We start from the raw sequence: 26,233 nt of genomic DNA on the forward strand, positions 1-26,233 counted from the left end.
TTAAGGAACTCAGGGCGCTGTGGTACAAGCTGTGGCTTGTTTCAGATTCACATCCTTTCGCAGCAAACCAGCAATTGTCATAATCTTTTTTTGGTTTCTCTGTTTCATTCTTAAAAGCAATATTTCTCCAGTGTTAAGATGAATGAACTTTAGACACCCTTTTTTAGAGCCTTTTGTTTCTTTACATCCACATAGAAATAATCCCTACTCATTCCAAAGAGAGTTTTTTTAAGACAAGCTAACACCCCCATAAAATAGTTAAACCTGTCCTTATTGTGTCCGTAGGGGCATTTGTGTGTGTGTGTGTGTGTGTGTGTGTGTGTGTGTGTGTGTGTGTGTGTGTGTATATAGAGATGGAGGAGAGGGCTCGCAGCTGTTTGCTGCGCTCCAGAGGCACTCTGGAGCAGGATATAAAGGCCTCCTACCTCATGGATCACATGATTAGTGACGGGGTCCTGACGGGGGACGAAGAGGACAGGGTGCTCAGCAAGGTATGGCAAATAGACTTAGATCCAGATTAGTAAGTATGGCTAGTTAAAAGCTGATGCTGTTGTGGAAGTAATAACATGTAAGGTTCCTCTTGATGACACTGTTGATTCTCTTTCTCTCTGACCAGCCTACCAGAAGAGAACAGGCAGCAGCTCTGCTAGAGGTGCTCCTGAGGAAAGACAACAGAGCCTACATCTCCTTCTACAATGCTCTCATTAGAGAGAGCTATGGAGACCTGGCCAGCCTGCTGCACAATGACCTGCCACAGCTCAGCCCTGAGGGTGAAAAGAGCTTCTCCAATGGGATCTCTTCTTTTGGTAAATGTCAAATGTCTACAGCTTCTTTCTTACTAAAATGACAAGACCTTGACTATAATATTCAGTAGTATGGATGAACTGCTCACTTCAGTAGAACCCCCTACCTTGTAGCTGCTACCTAGTGTAAAGTTAGAAACCATAGCCCATCTGTTGATTCATCACTGACCACAGAGCTACTCTTCACCCTTAAAAATCAAGGTTCTTTTTCACACTTGCACCAAAAGTGGTTCTTCTATGGCATCACTCAGAGAATCTTTAAGGGTTTAATTAAGTGGATGACTAGGTCAAGAAATGACTCTACAACTTTTTATATGCCCCAGTTTCTAAGTAATATGCTGCTGTGCTGACCTTGATGAAGATGTATTGCTCACTCTAACTAAAAAGTCCAACAAACCCCCAGACTTTCCCTTCAGTGAATTAGCATCCCCTACACTGGCTTTAAAATGTCAGGTATCTCCTAGAGAATTGTCAATTCAATTTGTCTGATTAAGTTGCAAATGTTACATCTGATCTCTCTGTGCTCTAATCGTTTCAGTGCAGGGTATTCTGAGTGAAGGCGGGGTTCCCCAAAGGCCCATGGTGTTTGTGAACCGACCTGGTCTGCTTAACCAAGTCAGAGAGAAGTTGTACCAGCTGCAGACGAGGGTGGGCTGGGTCACAGTGTTTGGAATGGCTGGCTCAGGGAAGTCTGTGCTGGCCGCAGAGGCAGTGAGAGACCATTCTCTAATTAAAGGTACGATATGCATCCAGTTTTTTTGGTCTTAATGTATATGCCCGTTACATACATACCCAAAATACCCCAGGATGCAGTAAAACTGAGGATGCCCTGATCCAATCCAGGATCAGCTATTGGCTATCATAAGCCCAAAAGGTTTTGATCCTTTGTTTTTACCGCTGTGTTTTAGCAAAGTGCCCACACATTCACTGCATTATAAAGTAGTTACATTACCTTACCTTCAGTTAAGAATAGGTACCTCTATACTCATCTAATACACATCTTATGATTTCACTGCAGTGTTTTAAAGTAACTGGGAGCTGAATAATCAGAGAGGTTATTAAACACACTATAAATATAGATTTAAGGCAATTCTGTCCAGAATGTTACATTATATTAAGAGTTTATTAAAAACAAAGTGAATTCCAGTATCAATATGCAGCACATCCTACCTAAACTGAGTGGCTGTATTATTTCTACAAACTCGGGACATTCCTAAACAAGACTATACAAGAATTATAAATGATTGTACAAATGTAACAGTCACAGAGCAAACCTAATGTAGGAATATTTTTCGTTCTGATAAGCGACATTCACTAGCTTGACAACGAGTGGTATGACCTGGTTAGATCTACCAGATTTGTTATATTTGCATTAGCACCTTTTTGAAAAATGGTGTGAGGTTTAAATAAACACTTAAAGACATTGCAACCTGAGTGATTGCCTCTAAAGTCAGAAAACCAAATTACTGATTTTTACTTTACAACAAATTGTTAATGCAGATAAACAACGCATGCCTCATTTATGCTCAATGTTAAATACAGATGGGATGGAGCCTTTTGTCCGTACTCTACTCTCATTTCATCCGTATTTGTGCATGTTCTCTGAAAGCTTCCGGTTACGGACGGAACAGAGCAGTATCACTGGAAACCGTGGGGGCAGTGTAGCCAATAGTTATAATAATAAGCGAAACACGAAAACTGCCTTATGTGAAACTTTTGCACTACTTTTACGAACGTTTACACCACTGCCTCTATTATAATGACCTCCTCCACTGTCGCCATGTTGTTTGTTGTTGTCAGAAACGTTTGACTTTGCCTTTTAGGAGTGTGTAGGACGTATGTGTGGGCAGTTCGTTTGAAACGGACGTCTTAATTTTCGAAAGTAAGGGAAGGGTTAATATGAGCACTTTTTAAGGGAATTCACTCACTTAAGTTTTGTTTAGTATTTAGTTATAGTATTAAACTCAACTTGGACAATGTGTCATACGTGTTATGTGTTATAATGAATCATTAAATAACATAATTATGAATTATTAGTATTAGTAAACATTCTAGTCCTAGATTATGGCCCAAATCAAGCAGATATGTATTGTCATACTTTACTCGCGATGATATAAACATTATAAAGAGATGATTTTATGCAGAGATGGCGTTTGTTAGCTATAAATTCCCTATGGCACTGTGAATGGCACACTGCGTTCACTTAAAATAGCAAGGCAGATAGTTGGACGGCAAAACATAGGTCAAACAGCCACTCCCACTCTGTCATTGACACCAAGAAGACACCGTTACACACATCCTGTGGCAAAACTACAAAAGAGTCAAATATAAAGTATAAAGACAGATAGAACATCTTAATTTTCTAGGTAAAGGAAATTCATACATTTATAGACTTGGTAGTACTGTACTAATGTGTACTTTCTCTCTCTCTCTCGCTCTCTCGTCTGTTTTTCATATCTGAAGAGTGCTTTCCTGATGGTGTTCACTGGCTGTCTGTTGGGCAGTGTGAGAGAGCAGATCTGCTGGTGAGGATGCAGTCTCTGTGTTTTAGGCTTGAGCAGAATCTAACTTCAGATACGTCCCTAAGACCCCCTAGTTCTGTTGACGAGGCCAAAGAACGCCTGCGCTTCCTCATGCTCCGCAGGTTTCCCAGGTAACCTGGCTCAGTTCCATGCATGTTTGCTGCATCCAACAAATCTACTTTGAGACTGATACTGTCTAGCATACACTATATGGACAAAAGTATTGAGACACATGTTTGTTCGTTGTATCTTCTGAAATCAAGAGTATTGAGAAAAGAGTTTCTTATGCTTTTGTTGGAGTAACTGTCTCTACTGTCCAGGGAAGAGGGCTTTCTACTAGATTTTGGAGGAGCATTGCTGTGAGGATTTGATTGCATTCAGTGACCAGAGCATTGGTTAGATCAGGTTGTTTGATGATTACCACCCCACCAATTTATCCCAAAATTTATGCTTCATTCCACTTATTCATCATTCCACTGCTCCACGGCTCAATGCTGGGGGGCTTTATACCCCTCTAGCCCACACCTAGCATTAGGCATGATGCCAATAGGATCATGTTTATCTGCTCTAGAAATTTCTATTGGAACTAGACGAGCTGTGTGTTTTGCATGTGCATTGCACGCCTATGTCAGCCATAGGTGCAACTTAAAGTAGCTGAATGCATTCAGAAGGGGTGTCCACAAACATTTGAACTTATAGTGTGTATCCTAGATTTTGGCCTGTGCCGTGTTCTGGGATAATCAAAATCAGCTATCTATGGCTCATCAGGAAATGAAATCTGTAGAACATCAAGAATGACATCATAAAAAAATAATATTAAGAATGTATTTGATAACTAGTTATCAAATCCTAAAACAGATAAATATACATATTTTTTATGTTTTTACCCCACACCGTTCACACCGTTTCATTTTTTCTTCATTTAACAATATTGCTTTGTGTACAGATTACATGAAATATTGCAATAATATGCCTAAACAGACATTTTGGTGTCCAGATTAGAATAAACGGAAAATATATACATGTGTATGTACGTTATTATATATAAAAAATAAGAAATAAACGACATCACATGGCATTGTAACATTTTAAATGGTACATCTCAGAGAACTGCATTATATAGTGGTAAAGCAAGTTTCTTAACTACTACCACATTCTACCATATTCCTCTTTACTGAGAATGATAAAGAATTGCTCAAGTTAGTTTAAAATGCAAAACAATGAAACCTTTTTTAAGTAGTTGACAATTTTCCAAAGCTACTGACTGCTTCCTAATCAGCGAGTGCAAATAAAGTGCGATGTGGCAGAAACAAAAGAGGGCAGACATGCGAGTTAAGCTGAACAGCCAAAACACATCTAAACATGCTGCAACACACTAAACAACAGTACAAAGTTCAGCTGAAAGGAAGTAGCTGGGAAAACTAGACAGACTATTTTGATGTATTTTGTGCCAGAACACCACTTTATTTGGCTGTTTTAAGAAAATCCCCAGTTGTTCACAGGCGACCCATTTGTTTTTATTAAGTTCCCTCAAAGGCAATAAAAAGAATCCGCACTCTTCAGTTTACTGATACGCAAAATGCAGTGCGGTTACATCAAATCCCACATGGGTATTCCTCACCGTTTCATGCGAGTCTTTGAGCAGCGCTGATGGTAGTAAATACTGCGGTTTGAGGCAGATGAAAGTTAAGTTGTGGTGCTGCCTAAATACTAAAACTAACAGCGTCTGAGCTGTTTCCTGCTGTATATGTTCTCGGTATAGAAGTCTCATGGTGTCCCTCCTAACATGTTTCTCCTTGTGTCTCAGAGCTCTGGTGATTCTGGATGATGTGTGGGACAGCTTTGCTCTTAGGGCTTTTGATATCCAGTGTCGAGTCCTCTTGACCACTAGGAACCGGAGTCTGACAGACTCTGTGAGTGGTAGGTATCTCTCTTCCTAGTGCTTTTAGGCTCACTGAATCAGTCAGACACTAGATAAAGGCTAGAATGAGTGGCTGTTCTAATACGAGTAACTCTTCTATTCATCATTCTATTAAAAACTATATATTAAAAATGCAGACGGATGAGCTGAGGAACAGAACGAGTGCACATGCTTCCAGTAGGGGTGTAAGAAAATATTGATATAGTGAACTATTGCGATATTATGTTTTGCAATACTGTATTGATTCTCACACTATTGCTTTTTAATGAATAGGTTGCATTTAAAGACTGGTGTCAGACAGTGGTTCATTTTGTGTTGTTAAAACTCTGACCGCTAGATAGCAGTGGCCTTGAGTGACTGAGGTGTTTATATGTACACTACCCAATAACCTATTGAAAATCTCAGTTTTCAGGCACACTACAAGTCATTCAAAATGATGTGCATGTGTAGAGTACCGTTGGTTCACACATCACCATAACAACAAGCATCTAGAGGCTAGTCAGAATAGAAGAGCAATGTTTTTTTGCTACCTTAGCTAAAAAACTAGGTAGTTAAAAACTACCTAAAAAACTACCCTAGTTTATTAGTTGGTGTTTTTTTTAATTGCTTTAAAATGATGGAATTGAAAATGTACTTCATTTTCAATTATTAACTCGTAATATTAATACAGCAAAGATCATTGCATACACACTAAGGCATATTACTTAATAACTACAGGCACTTCTGTACAAACTGGTGGGTAGAGCTGGGCAATATAATGATATTTTATCGTATCATGATATATTTTGATATATATGTTGTGATATCTATGCTGTTTTAAGCATATCGAGGATATTGTTAGTACTTAATAAACACTGTTCACCTGCAGGTTTCATTACAGTGTAATTAGACTGGTTTAATTAGATGATAGCTATAATTGTGTGTGTGTATATGTGTTTGTGTCTGCAGGTCAGAAGTACAGTGTACCTGTGGAGAGTGGTCTGGATGAAGAGAAGGCCTTGGAAATTCTTGCTCTGTATGTGAACGGAAGGCTGCACAACCTTCCAGAGCAGGCCCGCTGCATTGTGAAAGAATGCAAAGGTGCAGCACCAACATGAATGTACAAAAGATTATCCCTTGATTTGGGCAGAATGTTTTTTGAGAAGGCATGAGCCACAGTGTAGGGTTAATCTTTACATGTACATGTACATGTATCCTCTGTCTACTAACATCTAAGACTTATTACCACAGTAGTATTATAAATTCCCATCTGTCTCAGTCCTTATTAGAGGTCTGCACGAGTAATAAAAACAACCTGTAGAGACCTCACCGGTACAGCAAACAGCTACAGTCTGATGCAAAACATTGGGCACCGCTGGGCGAATTATCTGTTTTACTCATTTGATTATTGGGTGTGAACAAGGTTGCGTTCTTCGCAGTGAACATACTACTTCTGCATGTTCTAATTCTCATTACTGTTTAGTATCTTAATATAACATATCACAAAAAAGTATTTAATGTGTTGTGTGCAAATGTTATGGAGATATATTATTCATTCACATATCCAAATCATTGAATTCAGGTGTTCCAATCAATTCCATGGCCACAGGTGTGTGAAATCAAGCACCTAGGCATGCAGACTGCTTTTACAAACATTTGTAAAAGAATGGGAAAGTGAAAGTGAAAACGATTGGGAATGACAGCAACTCAGACAAACAGTGGTAGGTCACGTAAAATGACAGAGCGGGCTCAGCGGATTCTGAGGCGCATAGTGCGCAGAGGTTGCCAACTTTCTGCAGAGTCAATCGCTACAGACTTCCAAACTTGATGTGGCCTTCAGATTAGCTTAAGAACAGTGCGTAGAGATCTTCGTGGAATGGGTTTCCATGTCCGAGCAACTGCATCCAAGCCTTACATCACCAAGCACAATGCAAAGCGTCGGATGCAGTGGTATAAAATAGGTCTGGAGACGTGTTCTCTGAAGTGATGAATCACGCTTCTCCTTCTGGCAATCTGATGAACGGAGTCTGGGCTTGTCTGACTGCATTGTGCCAAGTGTATAGTTTGGTGGAGGGGGGATTATGGTGTGGGGCCCCTTAGTTTTCCCTTAGTTCCAGTGAAAGGAACTCTTAATGCTTTTGGTCAAATTCGTACTTTCAACTTTGTGGGAACAGTTTGGGGATGGCACCTTCCTGTTCCAACACCACTGCGCTTTTTTTCATTTCCCCTCAATATGTCAAATTCAGACAAGCCAAAGCCCAAGCCTGACCTGAGTCTTATGTACAGGAAAGATCCCATCCCGGGCCCATACTGAAACCTTGTGTTTGGTTGCAATGGGCTTGCATTGGGATAGCAGATATGAGATATATTAGAAATGTTAAAATGTAATAAACCTGTCACCATAATAATTTTTGCACAATGTTGTCTCAGAAAAAAGTGTGATGAACATGAGAAATTAGACTATTTTATGCCACTGATACACTGATTAATATAATAGCAAAATAAAGCAATTACACCCTTTTAAAGAGAAATTAGCCTTTAATTCATTTTTTTGGCAATGGCAATTTGCAGTTTTAACCAATTTGTTTTTATATATTAAAAAAAAGGGGGCCAGTTACAGCAGCTATTGCCTATGCTGACTAACATCACACTAGGAGTTCTGTGAGATTGTCCTTAGATAGACAACTAGGTGACCTGAGATAGCAAGGCCAATTGTGCTCTCTCTGACCATGGCAGCATCACCTGCGATTCAAGCCAGCAGTCCTCGAATAGTATGTCTGCCTAAGTCGATAATGCAGTTGTCGTGACCATGTAATATTAAGTTGTAAGTTAGTAATTTAGTAAGTTGATAACCTGTGATGTTCTGTGTTTGTTTTTGTTTTTGCTTTTTTGCCTCTCTCAGGCTCTCCTCTGGTGGTATCTCTGATTGGAGCACTGCTGAGAGAGTTTCCTGACCGCTGGGGCTACTACCTGCGGCAGCTGCAGAAGAAGCAATTCCAGCGCATACGCAAGTCTTCCTCTTACGACTATGAGGCTCTGGATCAGGCCATGGACGCCAGTCTCCAGGTCTTGAATGACGAGCACCGGGAGCTCTACAAAGACCTGAGTGTTCTGGAGAAAGATGTTAAAGTGCCTGCCAAGGTCAAGCAGTGAAGTGAAATCTATTCCGCTCTGTTCATTATCCCACTTATTCTGTTCTTCTCTTTAGAGGGGATCTTTTTTTAGCTAAAAGAACAATGTCACCCTCCGTCCTGAGAAGCAGCGAGGAGTGAAAGACATTACTTGCTGTTGAGAAGCACGTTGTAACCCCTATTTATTATTATCGTCAAGTAATAAAAAGATTAGGCTTCCTTTGTCAGGTCTTTATCTACAGTTCAGAAGTTTGCAATCAGTGATTTGAAAAGGATAAAACCAAGTTTACTGCTGATAATGGATGTTCAGCTGTATGTGTGTATGTGATTTTGTTTGCTTGTGTCTGTGCGTAGGTTCTGTCTGTGCTGTGGGATTTGGAGCTGGAGGAGGTGGAGGATGTCCTGCAGGAGTTTGTGAATAAGTCTCTGCTGTTTCGGGACTGTAATCAGCGGCCGTATCTGTACTACCTCCACGACCTACAGCTCGATTTTCTCACTGAGCAAAACCGCAGTCAGTTAGCAGTGAGTGTCCTGCACATACTCATATATACTCCTATGCAATTAAGTAGTTATTGGTGTTGATAATTGTTATCTGGTAACTACTATCAAACTAATATGTAGGTTTAACAAGCAGAATTCACACAGTGCTTTGGGCTTTATGTTGTCAGTCATTCACAGTACTTCATAATGCAGCATGAAACTCACTCTTCAAAAAAGGATTCTTCAAAGGTCCTTCACTAGAGAACCCTCTGGATGCTTAAACAGCATTGGTGGAATACCTTTTATAGATAGTTCTACAAAGACTGGTAAATAAATAAAAGGTTCTGTTTAGCACCAAAAAGGGGTCCCACTATCCTTATGAGTTAAGGAGCTCTTTTTCAGAACTATATACAGTCAGTTTTGCTTAAGTATGTGTTTTAGGAAAGAAATAATAAAAACCTATGGTTATAATTGATCATTTTGACAAGTCCATTTTGGACAGCAAAGCTATTACTGGTTAATTAAGACCAGTTTAAATTTGAGGTCATACAGTATTACCATTTCAAGCACTTTTTAAAAAGGTTTTTTGTAGCTTCAGTGGTTCAGTGTTTCTATATAGAACACTGTCAACTCAAAGAACCATTCAGAAAAACTTTTGTTGTTGGTTCTTTATAGAAAAAAGAGTTCTGTATAGCATTTGAAAGGATTTCTCTCTCTCTTTATGAGCCAAAGAATCATTTTTCAGGAATGAAATAATGCTATTATGCTAACTATTGCTGTAATAAATATATTAATAATGTTGATTCATTGACAGTAAGTTAAGCCAGTTAATTTGAAACCAACTTAAAATGAATATGGATTAGTAATACTTAAAGGTTTCTTTTAATTGGCGGAAAACTTTTGTTGATGGTTCTTTATAGAACGTCTAAAAAAATAGTTTTGTATAGCATTTTTAGCAGTATTCCACTATTTTTATAAATTACATACCCATTTCCAGTACTATATAGAACCCTTTTTTGCATAGAGTGTATTTTGCAGCAAATAATTGATTCAAGTAATACATTATTTTAACTTAGTTTTTATTTATTGATGGTAAGTTAAGCCAGTTCATTTAAAACCAATATGAAATTGATATGGGTTCTTTCATAAAGACAACTGTTCTATATAGAACCTTGTCAACTCAAAGAACCTGACATGAAATGGTTCCTTGCCTGGTTAAAGGTTTCTTTGGATTGGTTGGAAACCTTTTGTTTAAACTTTTACAGTAAATCAGTTTTAGTTGAATTGAGTTAATTTGTATTTACTCTCTTTAAAGTCAATTTAAAGGTTAAAGGTTACTTCAGATTGGTTGAAAACTGTTTTTTGATGGTTCCTTATGGAATGTTTTATTTAAGTGGTTCTATGTAGCACCAAGTTAAAGAGTCAAAGAGCTCTTTTTCAGTATTGCAATGTACTATAGTTTATCCTAAGCTTAAGTTCAGTGTCATATTGTTTTGCTGCTTCTGATGGGGATATGGCTCAGAGGCTTTCTATATTTGTGTGCAGTTGTCCTAAATTAGCATTAAACGCATCGATAGGGGAGCAGTTCAGAGTTCAGTTCAGTTCAGTTCAGTGTGAGAGAGAGCTGCCACAGGCACTCTGCTCTTGATTGTGTGGCCTGATGAGCAGCAGTTCAGTTGCCAGTTCAGAGATAACCCTACTTACTGTATACTCAAACAGCACTTCAACCTGTCTAATTTTAATGTATTTTGAACAGCATGGCATCTTTTCTCACAGCTGTAATGTGTCTCAGCTTGGTCTTAATGGCAGTCTCTGTTCTCTATGTTGTTGTCTTACAGGAGCTGCATAGTAAAGTGGTCCGTCAGTACCGGCAGGCATACACAGATGGCCCACCCACTTCAGCAGATGTGGAGGGCTTATACTGGTACAGATTTCTTCCACATCACATGGCCCGAGCTGGTCTTTCCAAGGTAGCTTTTTTTCCACATAATATTATGCCTGTAATATTATGAAATATTATTACGAAAACCAATGTTTTTATATAAATATTTTTTTAACAGTTTTTGTTAGACTGAACTCTACATTTAACAGCAGAAACTGGTAGATAATAATATCAATTGTATTGAATAATATAATATAATTTGCATTTGTTTGTTTTTTTATTTATTTGTTTTTGTTTTTTATCTTACTAACAAACTAAATTAGTTTGTTGTGTTATAACGAGTTATTCTCAGGCTAAAAGAATATATTTTGTATGTTTTGTGTTCAAATTCACTACTTAAGCCTGTACCGCTGGGATGCAGTTGTGTTTCACAGTGGCACAGCTGTCTAAGGTTTATGTCTTTGGGATATTTCCAAAAAAAGGTTGCTAGACGATGCATGATAGCTGGGTACCCGACGTTTTCCTTTGAATGCGTTGTTTCCCCGGCGGCAGTTCTATAAGAGGCGGTGGCTGTTTACACATGTGTCAGAGGGGACATGCGTCAGCCCTCACCCTCCCAGTGTTAGAAGTATTACATGTGATATGGGGGAGTGTACAAACGAGTGGGTTGGGTAATTACCTGTATCGGCCAGCTGATGCGATCGGCCAACCAGTGAGGTGGTCGGGTCATAACTCTCAGCTTCATGTTCTTGTTCTTTTCTAAAAGCATGATGAATAAGGTAATTTAAACAGCTAGAAAGTTTTATAGCTGATGAACACTGATTAATTTAATTTATGTATTTATTTATTTGTTTGTTTTTTAGTATCTGACTGAAAAGTTAACTGTTTCTCTCTCCGAATCCCTCCCTGTCCTCCACTTAGGAGCTGTACTCTTTAATGTTTTCCCTGGACTGGGTGAAAAACAAGGCTCAGATAATGGGATCTGCCCACCTAATCAATGACTATGTGGAACATGGTGCAGTTCTGGACCAAGAGGTATTTCATATCCCACTGTGATTGTTCTTTATATAGCACTGCTCCCTTACTTATACAGTACATCCATATGTATCAGTTGACAGGTGTCATGAGCAACCTGGATGCATAACTTTACTTAAGTGTATGTGGCTTACCCTTTGATAAGATTCCTTTTTTGTCGCTTGGGGGATTTTTTTTCTTGGGCTATACATGGCTACATTTTGCTGCAATATTTCTTACATACTCAGATTAGCCATAACATTAATGCCACTAATAGGTGAAGTGGGAAAACTTAATCTTCATCAACAGTGGCATCTGGCTAGGGGTGTGATATATTAGGCAGCGAACAGATAGTTCTTGAAGGTGATGTGTTAAACAAATGGGCTAGCATGGCTAGATGACGGGGTCAATATGAACACCAAGGTATTTGTAAGAACAAACCTGTTTAATAGGGATGTTGTGGATAATCAAAGGACAGCAGCCGCGTAGAACTCTGGGGTTGAATACCATCTCCTTTGTTTTACTTGCATGTAAAAGAAGGTGATTAAGCATCACTGAACAAAGATTGCTGTGTCATCAAGAAAATTCAGTGTATAATGGCCAGGATGTCGGCTCACACACTCATTTGTGTATGAAGCAAAAAGAATAGGTGAGCTCACACAACCCAGGGGAGGACCTGTACTGATGGATTTAGAGTCTGTAGTGCTTTTGGACTTTACGTACTGGATACGATCGATCAAAGAGGAGAAATACCATTTAATGATAAAAGGATTAATGCTCATCTGTTCCATTGTGCCCAATTATAAGTGGGGCAAAGAGCTATTAAAAGCTGAACTAAAATCAATAAAAGCTGTCGTGAATAAGCTTTGTGCTCTTCTAGATGCTTAAGAACCAAATGGGTAGTGGTATTAATTGCATCTGGTGTTTCCTGTCCTTGTTTAAAGCAAATTGAAATGGATCCAACAAAGGCTCTACATCAGTTTTGAGCATAGACATTACATACACGACATGGACAAAAGTTTTGGGACACACTTCTCAATCATTAAATTCATTCATTCAGTCGCATTGCCACAGGAGTATAAAATCAAGCACTTAGCCATGCAGTCTGCCTTCACATATACTAGTGAAATAATGGATCGTTCTAAAGAGCTTACTAAATTCCAGCATGGTACTGTAAGCAGTTTGTAAATGTGTATTGTAATGTAGTGTATTTAGGCACATGTGAATTATGATGTGATTGGATTGTAAACATTTATGAATGAGAACTGATAGGATGGGTCTTTATAATACAGATGGGTAATGACCCCAACCATTGTAAAAGGCCAAGAAATGTAATGTTCTTAAATTTAAATGTTTTTTCCTCCTAGATATTTCACAGTCAGCCGAGTGGCATTATTAAAAACGGGAAGTGTTTAGGAACCACAGCACCTCAGGCACAAATTGTCAGACCAACACTCTGCTGACTCCATATTAATGCCTATAGGTTTAAAATGGGATGTCATTGAAGCTTCTGTGGGTGTAATGCGTATGCTGTCCCTATACTTTTGTCTGAGTAGTGTATTTCTCTAAACATTGAACATTCATCACAATGAACGGTAAAGCAAAATGTCTGTAGTCATTACAAACAACTGGACATAATTTTTTCCAGAGTGGGAACAGTACAGTGACTGCTAACAAATAGGGCACTAATAAAGCACAATAACTCACCTTTAGTGTTTGCTCTATCCTGGAGATTCCCAACTTCTCATGACCTACAAGCAACACGTTCATTTAAAATGCAAATTAATCTGTGTAGCTTTTCCAATTTCACTTGGTTATATAATTATGCAAATCAGTAAACACCAAAAACATCCAGACCCCTCTCGTTGTATACATTTGATCATAATGGCTGATTTCCATAAAGGCATTTCCCCCTTTTTTAAAAAACGGAAAATATCAACATAACTGACTGTGTGGGCTTTGTCAGTCCAGTTTTACATTATTACAACAGTAATGTGTCAAATTTACAATTAGGCTTTGCTAAATGTATTTATATTCTAACAAATATTTACTTTTGTAGTTTTTTTTGCGAAAGATGACCAACAGCCCCCTAGCAGGACCACCATGGCCCATTGGGACCACAGCTCCCAGGCTGAAAACTATTCCTATATAACCATTCATACATGCCATTGGTCTGGGGGAATCCAGAACTTGTATCTAACACAGATTGATATATTGATGCTGTAAATTATTCAAAAACATAGTATTGGCAGTTACAAATTAATAACATATATTTTGTCATTTTTAATATATATTTTCCAAAACCCACACAAAACCCATTTTATGTGTTATCTGTGATGTTATGTAATATTCTGTAGCTGTAGCATTACATCCCTTAGCCTCATTGGATTGACAAAAATCACGATTGTGTGTCTTTCTTTCTTGTAAGTCCTGACTGCTAGCATAGCCCTTAATGTAAAGGCTAATAAATACAGAATAAATTAGCTAAACAGCCCGTCCTAAAGTTCTTGTAGTTTTTCAGAAGTTCTGCAGTTCTGATGCATCAGAAGTGAGTTTTAGTTGGTCTTGAGTTTTTAAACTTACTCTTGACTTTTTTAATCCTGTTCTTGACTTTAACTCTCTTCTCTGTCCACTCCTCTCTCCAGAACAGCGAGGTGAGGCTGCAGTTTCAGGAGTTTCTGTCACTAAATGGTCATCAGCTGGAACAGAGGCCATTCCCTGATGTGGTTCAGCTGGCTCTGTCTCAGCCCCACTTCTCAGAGGTGTACAGACAGGCATTGCAGAAGGCGAAAGAGAGGGCTAGCAAAGGGCAGCTCTACCTGGACTGGGTGTATGTCATCTGTGCTCTTTCTGGCATGTTCTGTTTGAGATAGAGATAGCACTAGATATCATTGTGTATATGTGTCCGCAGAGCTGGAATAGCTCTTGGAGGCATTTGTTACAATTTGGGGATACTTTACATATACGGTGTAACTGTATAGATCTTGTTACTGATTTATTTTCTACTGATGTGTTAATAGTTATTCCATTCACCATTATTTATTCAATGCATTTTAATAGATAATTGATCATGTAATAATGAAATGGAATAAAACTGTGGTCAAATTTAATAGCTTGAATTATTTTCTAAAGAAATTATGAAATCGAATCTTCAGAATTATAGAACAGACCCTGATTCCTGTGGAATTGTAATGAATAAGCCTGGGTATGGACATACGTTATACGCTTATAGAACTGAATAGAATTGCCAACCTTATGAATGTCTGCATGCGTTCTGTAAACACTGTATTTTGTGGTCTCAGGAACAGGAGCAATCTGGAGAGTCTGTCAAGGCTGGTGCTGCACCCTCATCAGAACTCCGTCTACTACGCCTGCTTTTCCAGAGACGGGAGCAAGATCGCCTCCTGTGGGGCCAGCAAAACACTGCGGGTGATGATTTGCTTGTGTTTTATGATATCTACACTTATCATACTGTCATCCTGAGATTACTCTTCTACTCTTCTCTACTTTTCCCAAATCTTGTGTTGCTTCGTCACGTCTCGTCATCTTCTCTTGTCGTTTCCTATCCTGTTTCTTCTCGACTCTTCCCTACTGTTATTGTCTCTTTTCTTCTTATGTTGTTTTCTTTTATGTGCTCCTGTCTTCTGTTATCTTCTCTGCTATTCTGCTTCCATTCTCTTATCTTATCTCTTCTCGTCTCTTCTCTCATCTTCTTCTCTTCTTTATTGTCCTTTTCTTCTCTCATCTCCTTTTCTCTTTATCTCTTCTCTTCTCTCATATTCTTTTCTCTTCTCTTCTTTCTCTTCTTTATTATCCTTCTTGTGGCTCTTCTTTTTTTTGGCTCTTCTCTTTTCTTCTTTTCTCTCTCCATTTCTCTTCTCTTTTTTTTTCCTTATATCTTCTTTTCTTCTCTTCTCTTCTATTCTCTTCTCTACTATTCTTGGCTCTTCTCTTCCCTTTACAATTGTCTTTTCTTTTCTTGTGTTGTTTTCTCTCTTCTCCTCTCTACACTTTTCTTTTCTCTCTTTTATTCTTGTCTCTTCTCCTCTTCTCTCTTTTTGTTTTGTGTCGGTTTTCTTCCCATCTTGTCTGGTCTTGTCTTTCCTCATGTCATCTCTCTTATCCCACCTCGAGTTATCTCACTTCCTCCTTGCTCTCTCTCTGCCTTAGGTGTTTAAGAGTACCTCTGGAGAGAAGCTCCAGGAGATCCAGGCTCATGATGATGAGGTTCTGTGTTGTGCCTTCTCCCCTGATGACCGTCACATTGCAACCTGCTCCAGTGACAGGAAGGTTAAGGTCAGTCTAACCCCAAGGCTCTTCGTCTGTCTTTTTCTACCCTTCTATGTCTGTTCATGTCCTTTTTTTCATGCTCCATCTGTCTCTGTAACCCATCTGTTTCTTTTTGTGAAACATTTCTTTTCTTCCTTCAGTGCTTCTAGACTATGTATTGCAACACATAGTAGTTTACACTTACACTTACACTAGTTTTACACTTACACTAATGTATGTGCCTGTGTGTGTCATGCAGGTGTGGAATGTAGAGAAGGGCACTCTGTTGCGAGTGTTCATGGATGAACATGAGGAGCAGATCAACCACTGCCAGTTTACCAACACAAACCGACACGTCTTGCTGGCGACCTGCTCCAATGATAAATTCATGAACGCCAAGGTGAGAAACTGCATTGCACCCAAAAACCCTACAGCAGGACTGGTGCTCTTGAAAGGGTTATAGGCCAGTATTCAGTCCATGGTTCTTGTTAAATCATCCACCTTGCATGCCAGAGAAACGGGTCTATTTGTGTAGACCTCTGCGTGGTGCTGGGGACTGTGCACATTATGGCTCAGTGCTTGTCAGAAATAGTAGTAACTGACTTGGGGTCAAGGCCAAACAAAACAAACTCCTGCATCTGTGATATCTGAAGAAATCTACAGTCCAAGAAAGAGACAGTCAGTGCCTGCCTCAGAAGAGCTAGGATAGAACCTGCCATAGCTGTTTCCTGTCACAGGCAATCTCTGTGTACAAGGTAGTATAAACTGCTTCTAACTGACGGGCTTATGAAAGGCAAAGGTTGAAATATGCAGATTTTGTGGCTGAGGTGACGGAGCTTGGGTGGTTGGCAGGCATATATTAGACCAGTAAAGATGAGTAGTAGGGGTTGTGTAGCAAAGCCCATCACCATCACTGCTAGTTATGGTTTGGATTCAGAGGATACATGCTGAGGGCAGCCAGGAAAGAATTGTCAGAAGTTTTTAGAGGATTTAGTCAGTTGTGGTTGTGGATAAGAAGGGCTAAGGTAGGGTGGTGTATTGTAGGGTAGTGTATGACTGAAGGTGTAGTATGGTGGGGGATATACAGGCATACATAGTGTGTATGCTTCTGCTCACATGAACATTAAAGTGTAGTTGATAGTTGACCCAAAGAAGCCCTGACTGAGGGAATATCCAGGTACTGGTGATTAGAATAGAGGTGAAGGAAAATGCTTGGCCCTATGTGTCATTTTTCTTCCTTTCCTTCATTACTGTTCCATTTGTCAAGAAGTGTGCAAAAATCATTTGATATGTGCAAAGGCAGATGCCAGATGAAAACCAGTTTTCAAACATAGAACATTCTGTCTTACACATGGTAATGTATATTTTAAGGGATAGCATTATGGCTGTGATTTTGCATGCATGAGCCAAAAATCAGATTCTGGTTCAGACTGGTTCAGATTATTTGATTATCCTTGTAACAATGGCACATGTTATGGTCTGGTATATATAGTCGGTTCTCATAGTTGAGGTACTAGATGACTAGATTTGAGCATGTCTAAACATGGTAAGGCTTCTAGGGTGCTCTCTTTGAGCAGTAGTGAGTACCTATCAACAGTGCCAGGACTGGGGTTGCCAGGCCCATCGATGCATTAGCTCAAAGAAGACTATCCCATCTAGACCGAATCGTCAGAACTAGAGCTTGGAGCAATGGAAGATGGTCCAAAGAGGCCAGTTTTCTTTTATGTGGGCAACTTGTCTTGGTGCCAGAGACTGCAGGGCATCTTCAGAGAGTGAGCTGTTTTGGTGGCACAAAGAAGACAAACAGCATAATAGGCATATTTTGACTCATTGGTGAATGTTTTTAGTATTGATAATTTCTTCAGACCGAAACAGGTATGGTAAAGAGAAGTAATTTCAGAGATGGCTACATAGGTAAAACACTTTTCAGCCAATAACTTTGCATTGTATAATTCTTTCCACAAAATACCTCGCCTTTCATAATGCAACCACCCTTGGCTCTAGAATTCCTGTATCTCTTCACCTGCAGCTCTGGAACCTGAACAAGAAGACCTCTCAGAACACCATGTTTGGACACCAGGAACCTGTCAACCACTGCTGCTTCTCTCCAGATGACACCTACATTGCCACCTCATCCAGTGATGGGACTATGAAGGTGTGTCTTTTTTTGGACACCTAGCTTTCTGTTGCTCTTCGTCCTTTCGATTTCATGTTTTAATGCTGGCTCTATGTGTATCTTCAGCTTTTCGAAGTGCAGACTGCAAACGAGTGCAAGTCATTCGACATCAAAACTCTTTTTCCAGAGAATGATGACGATGATGATGATACAAGCGTTATTGTGAAGTGCAGCACATGGTCAGCAGATGGCTCTCGGATCTTCTGTGCAGCGAAGAATACTGTTTTTGTAAGTGTTTGTTTATACAAATGCCAACAAATGATCGACAGGTAGAGACTGCTACTTCTTATGGGGCGTATGTGCTCTGAAAGAAAAGGAAGTCATACCACAGTTATAATCCTGATGTTTGTAAGTGGGACATGGGCACAATGTGAAGCTTAAAAAATAGAAGCACGATGTATGTTGAAAACAGTGTGCTGTCTCTGTGTAGAGCTTTGTTGTTTGCTATTGGAGTTTTTAGGTCCTTGATGTTCCCTCATATCGGTTGCCTATTATCATGTGGTGTTTTAGTGCTTAGAGTTCTTCTGAGCAGACTAGTGCACTGTAATTTTAAACTTTTACAATTTTAAACTGATTCTGTTTAAGGGCTGATGGTCATTGATACATTACAGTCTGAGTACTGTACTCAGGAGGTATTGGCACTCATAGAATGCCAGTCAGACAATCCCATTGAAAGGTACTAGTGAAGTATAACTGCAGTATAATCCGTCATAAACCATGAATATTAGAGCTATGCAGAAAATAATGCTAGTTTGCAGATTCTGATGTGATTTTAATATGTTAGAACTTAGCAAAATGTACTTTAACATTAACCTCTGTATTAACAATACATACCGTATTTTATTTGAAGCTTATAAAAGTCAAATTGACATTAATTTAACATGTCTGTGTTATAGTGACTCTTTCAGGGCTGTTTGCCTTTTCTAACAATTGACCTAACCTCTTTGTTTAGAATACGACTCATATTCACAATCACTTAGCTATCTAGAACTGATAGAAAGGCTAAGGTGACCTAAGAGTGGTCCTATGAGGCGGTGTGTTGTTCTTCACCCTCACTATTGTTGGGAGCATTGCATGCGATAGGGGGAGAATTCATTAATAAATGTATTTTTAAAAATAAATCAATCAATAAAAATTGGTCCCACCCATGGAAATCAAAACATGGTTGGTTGATTTCCTGTCACTACCTAATTATGTTATTATGTTATGTAATTATGCCTTCAGTTGAGCTCCCTAACTGTTGGGAGAGGTCGCTTAGCTGTATCTACCTCGATTTCACAGAGGAAAGAGTTAACAGACAAGTAAAAATAGTACTGTAATACTTTCAGAGTTGAAATACAAGCATAATAGATTTGAAAACAAGAAAATCAGACATGTATATTTGAATTTCCAGAAATGACCAGGTCTTCTTCTGCGAAGGCCTAGAAGGTCCTCAGGGTTCAGCATTGGTGTCATTACAGTGTCATTCTGCTATATAAACCGTTAACTGTTCAGGAAACGACATTCTCATTTGCCCTCATTTTGTGTGCGTGTGTACTAGATGTTTGACGTAGCAACACAGGACATGTTGCTGGAGATCCGAACCAGTCGCTTGAGTACAGTGCAATACTGTCAGGCTTGTCCGAACAGCCAGCTGCTAGCCCTAGCGCTGTCCCACTACACTGTAGAGGTAAGACAACTTGCAGCCTTCATACATTTCCTCTCCACAGCTGGGATCAATTCCACTTGAAATTGAGGGATGATTTGATAAGTCTGTGCAGGAGTTAACAGTCCACCCTTCTCATGTACTCTCTCTCTCTCTATTTATATATATATATATATATATATATATATATATATATATATATATATATATATATATACTGCAGCTCCTGTATGCTCACACTGCAGTACAGAGTGTCAGGCATAGGGTTGAGCAAAACTCTGTACTGTATAATGTAGATCTGTAGAATTCTGAGCCTATCGAAAGATTCTGTGTGTGTGTGTTGCTTTTTAGCTGTGGGACTTTGAGGCTAATAAGAAGATGGCTGAATGCAGTGGTCACTTAAGCTGGGTTCCCTGTGTGCAGTTCTCTCCCAGTGGCTCTCTCCTCCTTTCCTGTTCTGATGACCAGACCATCCGAGTAAGCATTGAACTCCTACTCTTTACTATTTATGTTGAATACCAGCCCCAGCCCTTCTTTTTGATATCTGCACAATTCAAATTTGTTGAATCATTACCAATATAAAAGTGCTTTGGTGTGAAATGGTTTATTGTGGAAAGGTTTACTGACTACTTACAATGGTAATGGGAGCCAGGGGCCTGTGTCAACAGTGCATAATAAAATGACCATTTTATTTACTATCTAATATATACAATGAACACTTCCTCTGGGTTTGATACACTCCAAATGCCCAAATGTGGACACCCCCTCTAGCGACTTTACGTGGTAGCCTTTGCTTACACAGATGTGCAAATGCGCACACACACACACAGCTTGCCTAGGCCCTTTAGCAGATAAACAGTAAAACGAGCAATGGAACTGTATTCATTAGAATGACTGAGCGTTTGACACCACACTGATTTTGTATTATTTTTGAATGATTTATGTTGAAATTTTGGAAAACTGATGGTATGTCCTCTCTCTGTGTGCTCAGTATAGTAATTAGTAATCATTTTCAAGGTAGTTTTCAATGGTACCTTTTCAGTTCATTGAATCTTTTAATTTTCAGCCATTGAGATGTGTATAGTTCATCAGCAGGGTCTTAGCAGGATTTAGAATTTTTTAGTAATTGTTTTAAAATGGTAAGCTACATGTTCTGAACCACTCATACACATTTGATATTACTTACCATGTAAAACCATGTCCAGTCCATCCTTTAACATGTGTGTGTTTTGTCGTAGCTGTGGGAAACTGAGCGTGTGCACACATCCTCAGCTGTAGCTCTGAAGAGGGACTTTGACGTTCACTTCAATCGAAATGACATCACGGTTGTGGCAGCTGACAGCAAGAACAGGTTACAGGTACATATCCTGTATGAGACAAATGTTTCTCAGTATCTACTGATATCCCATGTTGCTCGCTGCCTACACAGGTAGGCAGATATTTAACTAAATAATACCTTCAAATGACAAACCTTTAAAATAGTTCATTAAAACACTCCCTGTGTCCCTGCATGCAGCCAGTATTTAATCACCTTAGCTGGTAGAATCAGTAAAACGCTCATCTGCGTCTGTAATTGTGGCTGGATAAGACATTCTGTAGCTAATGTTACCTAGCTAGTAACATCTGACAAGAAGAAGAAACTAGATGTTGACCCTCTAACCATTTGAAACCTGCCTGAGCCCACTCGAGAGGCATGCATGCTAATCCCATCAACCTGTAACATTTTATGTTAACCAGACAAACAATACACACTGCTTCAGACTTGATAGCTCATAACTGAAGAGGACGTCACTGCTTGTAAGTTCATTTTCATCCAGGCGGCTTTTTAGGAAAGATTATTATTGCTTTCTATCGCCTGGTTGCATCAAAGATACATGTTAAGATTCTTTTAATAATTTGTATTAATTTTTATTTTCGAGTACAAATAGTTGTTGAGAGTTAGCTTTATGCACAAGAAAGATCAGTGCTATACAATTATTAGTTGGCAAATATGTGTCATTATTTAGATATAAGATTTTAATTACAATTAATTTTGTAATTAGTTTTATTATGTTCTAGATATGATGCTGCCTTAACCTTCAATAAAATAAAATAAAATAAAGTAATATACCCAAATGTGGTATATATAGTGAATGAATTGTAAAGAATTTAATGTATAAATAATAAGTATATGATGTAGGCCTGTCACATTAACTATTATATATATTGACCCAAAAATAATTGCAATAAACAGCAGTATTGTCATTTTTAAGACCATTTTATGTCACTGATATAAAAATGACATAATAGCATAATAATGCAATTACACCCTGTATAGAAGTGTAAATGAGGTGTATTTATTTGTTTGTTGAAAGTTTTTTTTTCTTCCAATTTTTTTTTAAGAAAGCAAAAAAAAAAAAAAAAAACATTTCCCTGTCTAAGTCCACTCTGTGTGTGTAGAGGCACTATTATTCATGCATTGGATTGGCTGAAATATGGGTGATGTTTTGTAAATAAACGTCTAGTAAACACAGTGAGAAATATCAAGGTCAGCTAAAATGTATTGAGTTCATGTCCATATATTCTACAGCAAGTCGGCAACATAATTATCATGCCAGATTGACATTGGTTGGGGTGAAAAATGTCCAGATGTGGGTTTACAAGCCCATTTACAACCTTGAATAAAAACTGCTATTTCTTTTGGGTTGCCTTGGGTTAAGCACTATAACTGTAAGAAAATTGTACTTGTACTTTGACGATGTTGCTGTCCTCTCAGCAGAATGTATGGTTAGCTATCTAAAGAGATTGCAGCTGCTCGGCTAGGGTTAGCTTTTAGCCTGGCCTCTGCCTAGCAACTGCTCTCTTCTCCAGATTTGGTTTCCTCACACGCTGCAGTACTTTTGAGTTCCTCGCCTGATGTGTGGTTAGATTTAGTATGAGGTAGTCCTGTTTGTTTTGTAGCGAGCGAATTTTGGAAAGAAGAGATGGTAAATGCTGGTCAGCTATTTAGCCGAGTGCAGATACCCCTCCGTGAGTTACTCTTTACCAAACACTGGCACATGACAGCTTTAGGTTTTGAAAAGCTTTCGACAGTGGGCTGGTTTTATGTTAACTGTGGAGGCATAAATATAATGAGTCAGGACTGTTACGTAGCAGTTTTGGGCTTTTGGAACTGGTCTGTTTTACAGCTCTGTTTGGGATTTTCTTTTTGATGAAGAGAGAACAGTGTTTGAGGTTCATGGTGTGTCACACTGTGTGCCATGTACTGAACAGTCATTATGCAACTATGCCACAGTGAATCATATTTAGTGAATCCATAATACTTCCTGACATGTTTGAAATGCTTGCGGTGGAATGTGATTTTTTTTTTTCCCCCAGTGCTGTCCTTCCAGTATCTGACTGTGTTTGCTCTTTGTGTGTAAGGTGCGTTCTGGACCAGCAGGGACTCTAGTGTTTGAGTCTGGGGAGCAGAAGTCGAGGATTCGCAGCACATGTATTTGCAGACAGACTCCTGCTGTGGCGTTGGGGATGGAGGACGGCACGGTGCAGGTAACACGTGCCTTGTTTCCGGACTACCATATGCGCTGTGCTTCCTCAGAGGGAGGCATCTTTATTTTTGCCTGCCTTAGAGCCTCCATATGCCTCTCTTTCTGTGTGTGTGTGTGTGTGTGTGTGTGTGTGTGTGTGTGTGTGTGTGTGTGTGTGTGTGTGTGTGTGTGTGTGTAAAAATACCTCTCACCTTGCTTGAGGATGTCACTTTTCGTTTTCTGTAATGAGATCTGACGCGGCTGTTGACCTTCTGTACTTACCCCATATCTCTCTACCACACTCTTTCTGTCTCTCTTTGGCACCTCGCCTCTCCACACACACACACACACACACACACATACACACACACACAAGCTTACTTTCTCAGTCTCTTTCTCATGCTCTCTGTCTTGTTCTCCTTCACACTTTGTCTGTCTCTCTCTCTATCTCTCTCTTTTTCTTCTGTCTCTTGCACTCTCTGGCATGCACTCTCTGTCGTGCTCTTCCTTGCACTCTCTCCTTCTCTCTCTCACTCTCTCACGTTCTCTGACCCCTGTGACGAGTCGAGGGAAAAGCCAGCAGTAGCCGCTGCTGCCAGATGGACGAAGTTCGTCCCTGCTGGAGCTGCACCTCCTCTTCACATTTATTAAAGGCCCTTTAGCCTCGGCCAACAGCAGCTTTCCTTCATTTTAATTACGCCTCTCCATCTCTGCCTCAGCTTCAGCCCTTTCCTACCACAACACGCTCTCTTCTTTCCAGGCAAATGGAGAGTGGAGACACAGTGGAGACAGGCAGTGATGGAGCGAGTTGGGATAAAAGCTGATGTTGTGTCAGCGTTGAACATATGTTGACTTTCAGGTGCAGCTGTGGAGCTCAGAACAAATGTTGTGGTGGTGACATTAGAGCCATCCTTCACAGTAATATCATTCAGCCATCATTCAGAATATTTCACGCTGTTACATATGTAAAATTTCCATGTTGTCAAATTTACAAAGAGCAAATTACAAAGCGGAAATGTACTATTATATATTATGAATACACACAGTTTCATTGATGCAGAGCATCAATTTCCTGTAGTCATTTAGATATCCGTAGATTCAAATAACATCCCCCATACAGTGCTCTCCCCTGGTTTGCCAGATAGCAAATGAGTCATTCAGTCATAGAATGACTACAGGACTTCGTCTGGGTGTTGGAACACAGCCACAGCTGGCCACAGTTGGGCCAGTTTTGGCTGAAACCCAGAATTCTCTAGGAACGTTTCACATAGCAAGTTGCATGTGTGCAGAATTAAGAAACCCTCAGAAACCATAAATGTACCTGCTACAGCTTGGCCAATTTTGATCCATAATACAGTTTCCGCAGCCTGACTTGTAACTGACCCAAAAGTGTCTTAACTGGGCCAGTGTATTGACCATAATTGTCTGCTAGCTGAGTTTCAGACTGGTGGGATATGCTGTCTTTTGCTGGCTGTTTTGGCTGCATTTTTGAGGACAAATATGTAGACATAGTAAATGTTCAAACATGTATGTTAAATGTGTGTAAAATTACAAAGTAGTGTTTTATAAGTTTTGACTTATTTTGGTTGGCAGTGGCAAAATCCTCATCACAGTGAGTAAGAAAATGAACCGCATCGGGTTAGTGCTTGGCGATGCAGTACCTTCTAACTCCAACAGAGGGAGGCTAACTACAAGGCTTTTCAGCAATACTTAGGAAGAGTCGTCCTATTTATGGCCTTGCATGGCTTCATTTTATTGGCCTTGCATTGTGTTCGTTGCGGAATGAAGTGCGAGGCTATTTACGTGTGTTTATACTCCATCACAGGCCGGAAGAATAGGCCTAAGTGCTAGGCAGGTGCTGAGGACGATTGGTTGGAAAGCTCTGCAGCTGCTGAACATACAGCAGACGACAGTGCTGGCGCTAGGGTTAGAGCTAGGCACAGTGCAGGTACAGTAGGATGTGTTGGTGTCTGTTTGAATGTGTGTATGTGTGTTTATTACCAATTTAGTAGGTGTTTCTAAGCAGAGAGAACAAAACTGTGAGGACTCCAGCCTTCAAAGTCGCGAACATACATTGGACGTTTTTGGTCAACGATAGAAACACTCTTGAATCTCCGCTGCCTCCCCACACATGATTCCTGCGTATGATTGAGAACCAAATTCAAATGCAGACATAGTTATAGTCAGTTAAGAGTGTACCATATTGTGCCATATTGAACATATTGAATCCCTCGTGGTGGTGGAGGTGTTTATTATAGAGGTTAACTGCTCCACTTTGGCGTCTCCATTGCTCTGAACTTCTCACCGGAGTTGTCCTTCCCCTCTGGCCTTTTTGGGCCAAAGGTGGTAACATCTTGTGAACCGCTAACTTTGTTGGACGGCTAGAACTGCCATAGTGAAGGTGTACTTTACACATTGAGTGACTCTTAGCGGCATAACAGTGCCCCATGGGCCATTGATGCCAGAAGGGTTTGATTCCGGCTAGTGTTACAGAGCCACTGTGGATGTGCCACTGTGGATGCGCCACAGACCTCACTCTCAGCTGCAGAGATCCATTGAAGCCAGTACTGAATGTCGCGCCATATGATTTATTTATTTATTTATTCTTTTTTTACAGTGCGGTTCTGCACAGGAATTCACGGCCCCTTGCCAACTTTGTAAATGTTTAAATGCAAAAAGTGAAGTGAATTTCATCTTAAGAAACAATGCACTGAACATCACAAAAGCCCTTTCTGAGTTTGTCTGGAAAGGTTAATTGTAGCATCCAGCCTGGTCCTTGATTGGTATCTGCGCCACCAGCGCTGATTCATCTGGTTCATCTCTAGCACTGCTGGTGTAGGAGCTAACGTTAAACTGAGCTAGTAAGGAGGAACATTCCAAAAGCCTGAAATGAGACTCAACTGAC

The 26,233-nt window shown here is 39.7% G+C and overlaps 1 protein-coding gene across 1 annotated transcript in view; it reads left to right on the forward strand.

Moving 5' to 3' along the window:
* Window positions 1–291: 291 nt before the first annotated feature.
* The window catches only part of apaf1 (apoptotic peptidase activating factor 1), a 60,207-nt gene continuing 34,265 nt past the window's right edge, over window positions 292–26,233 (forward strand). The window contains exons 1-20 of the mRNA XM_072672496.1: window positions 292–491; window positions 617–806; window positions 1,342–1,539; window positions 3,267–3,456; window positions 5,133–5,245; window positions 6,195–6,326; window positions 8,128–8,366; window positions 8,711–8,878; window positions 10,675–10,806; window positions 11,640–11,753; window positions 14,378–14,562; window positions 15,035–15,161; window positions 15,903–16,028; window positions 16,261–16,401; window positions 18,031–18,156; window positions 18,244–18,405; window positions 19,718–19,846; window positions 20,174–20,299; window positions 21,061–21,180; window positions 23,225–23,350. Of these exons, the coding sequence (XP_072528597.1) occupies window positions 354–491; window positions 617–806; window positions 1,342–1,539; window positions 3,267–3,456; window positions 5,133–5,245; window positions 6,195–6,326; window positions 8,128–8,366; window positions 8,711–8,878; window positions 10,675–10,806; window positions 11,640–11,753; window positions 14,378–14,562; window positions 15,035–15,161; window positions 15,903–16,028; window positions 16,261–16,401; window positions 18,031–18,156; window positions 18,244–18,405; window positions 19,718–19,846; window positions 20,174–20,299; window positions 21,061–21,180; window positions 23,225–23,350 (2,982 nt within the window). The 5' untranslated portion in view covers window positions 292–353. The remainder of the gene's footprint in view (window positions 492–616; window positions 807–1,341; window positions 1,540–3,266; window positions 3,457–5,132; window positions 5,246–6,194; window positions 6,327–8,127; window positions 8,367–8,710; window positions 8,879–10,674; window positions 10,807–11,639; window positions 11,754–14,377; window positions 14,563–15,034; window positions 15,162–15,902; window positions 16,029–16,260; window positions 16,402–18,030; window positions 18,157–18,243; window positions 18,406–19,717; window positions 19,847–20,173; window positions 20,300–21,060; window positions 21,181–23,224; window positions 23,351–26,233) is intronic.

Source organism: Salminus brasiliensis, chromosome 2 (genome assembly GCF_030463535.1).
Source record: "Salminus brasiliensis chromosome 2, fSalBra1.hap2, whole genome shotgun sequence".
Lineage (NCBI taxonomy): Eukaryota > Metazoa > Chordata > Actinopteri > Characiformes > Bryconidae > Salminus > Salminus brasiliensis.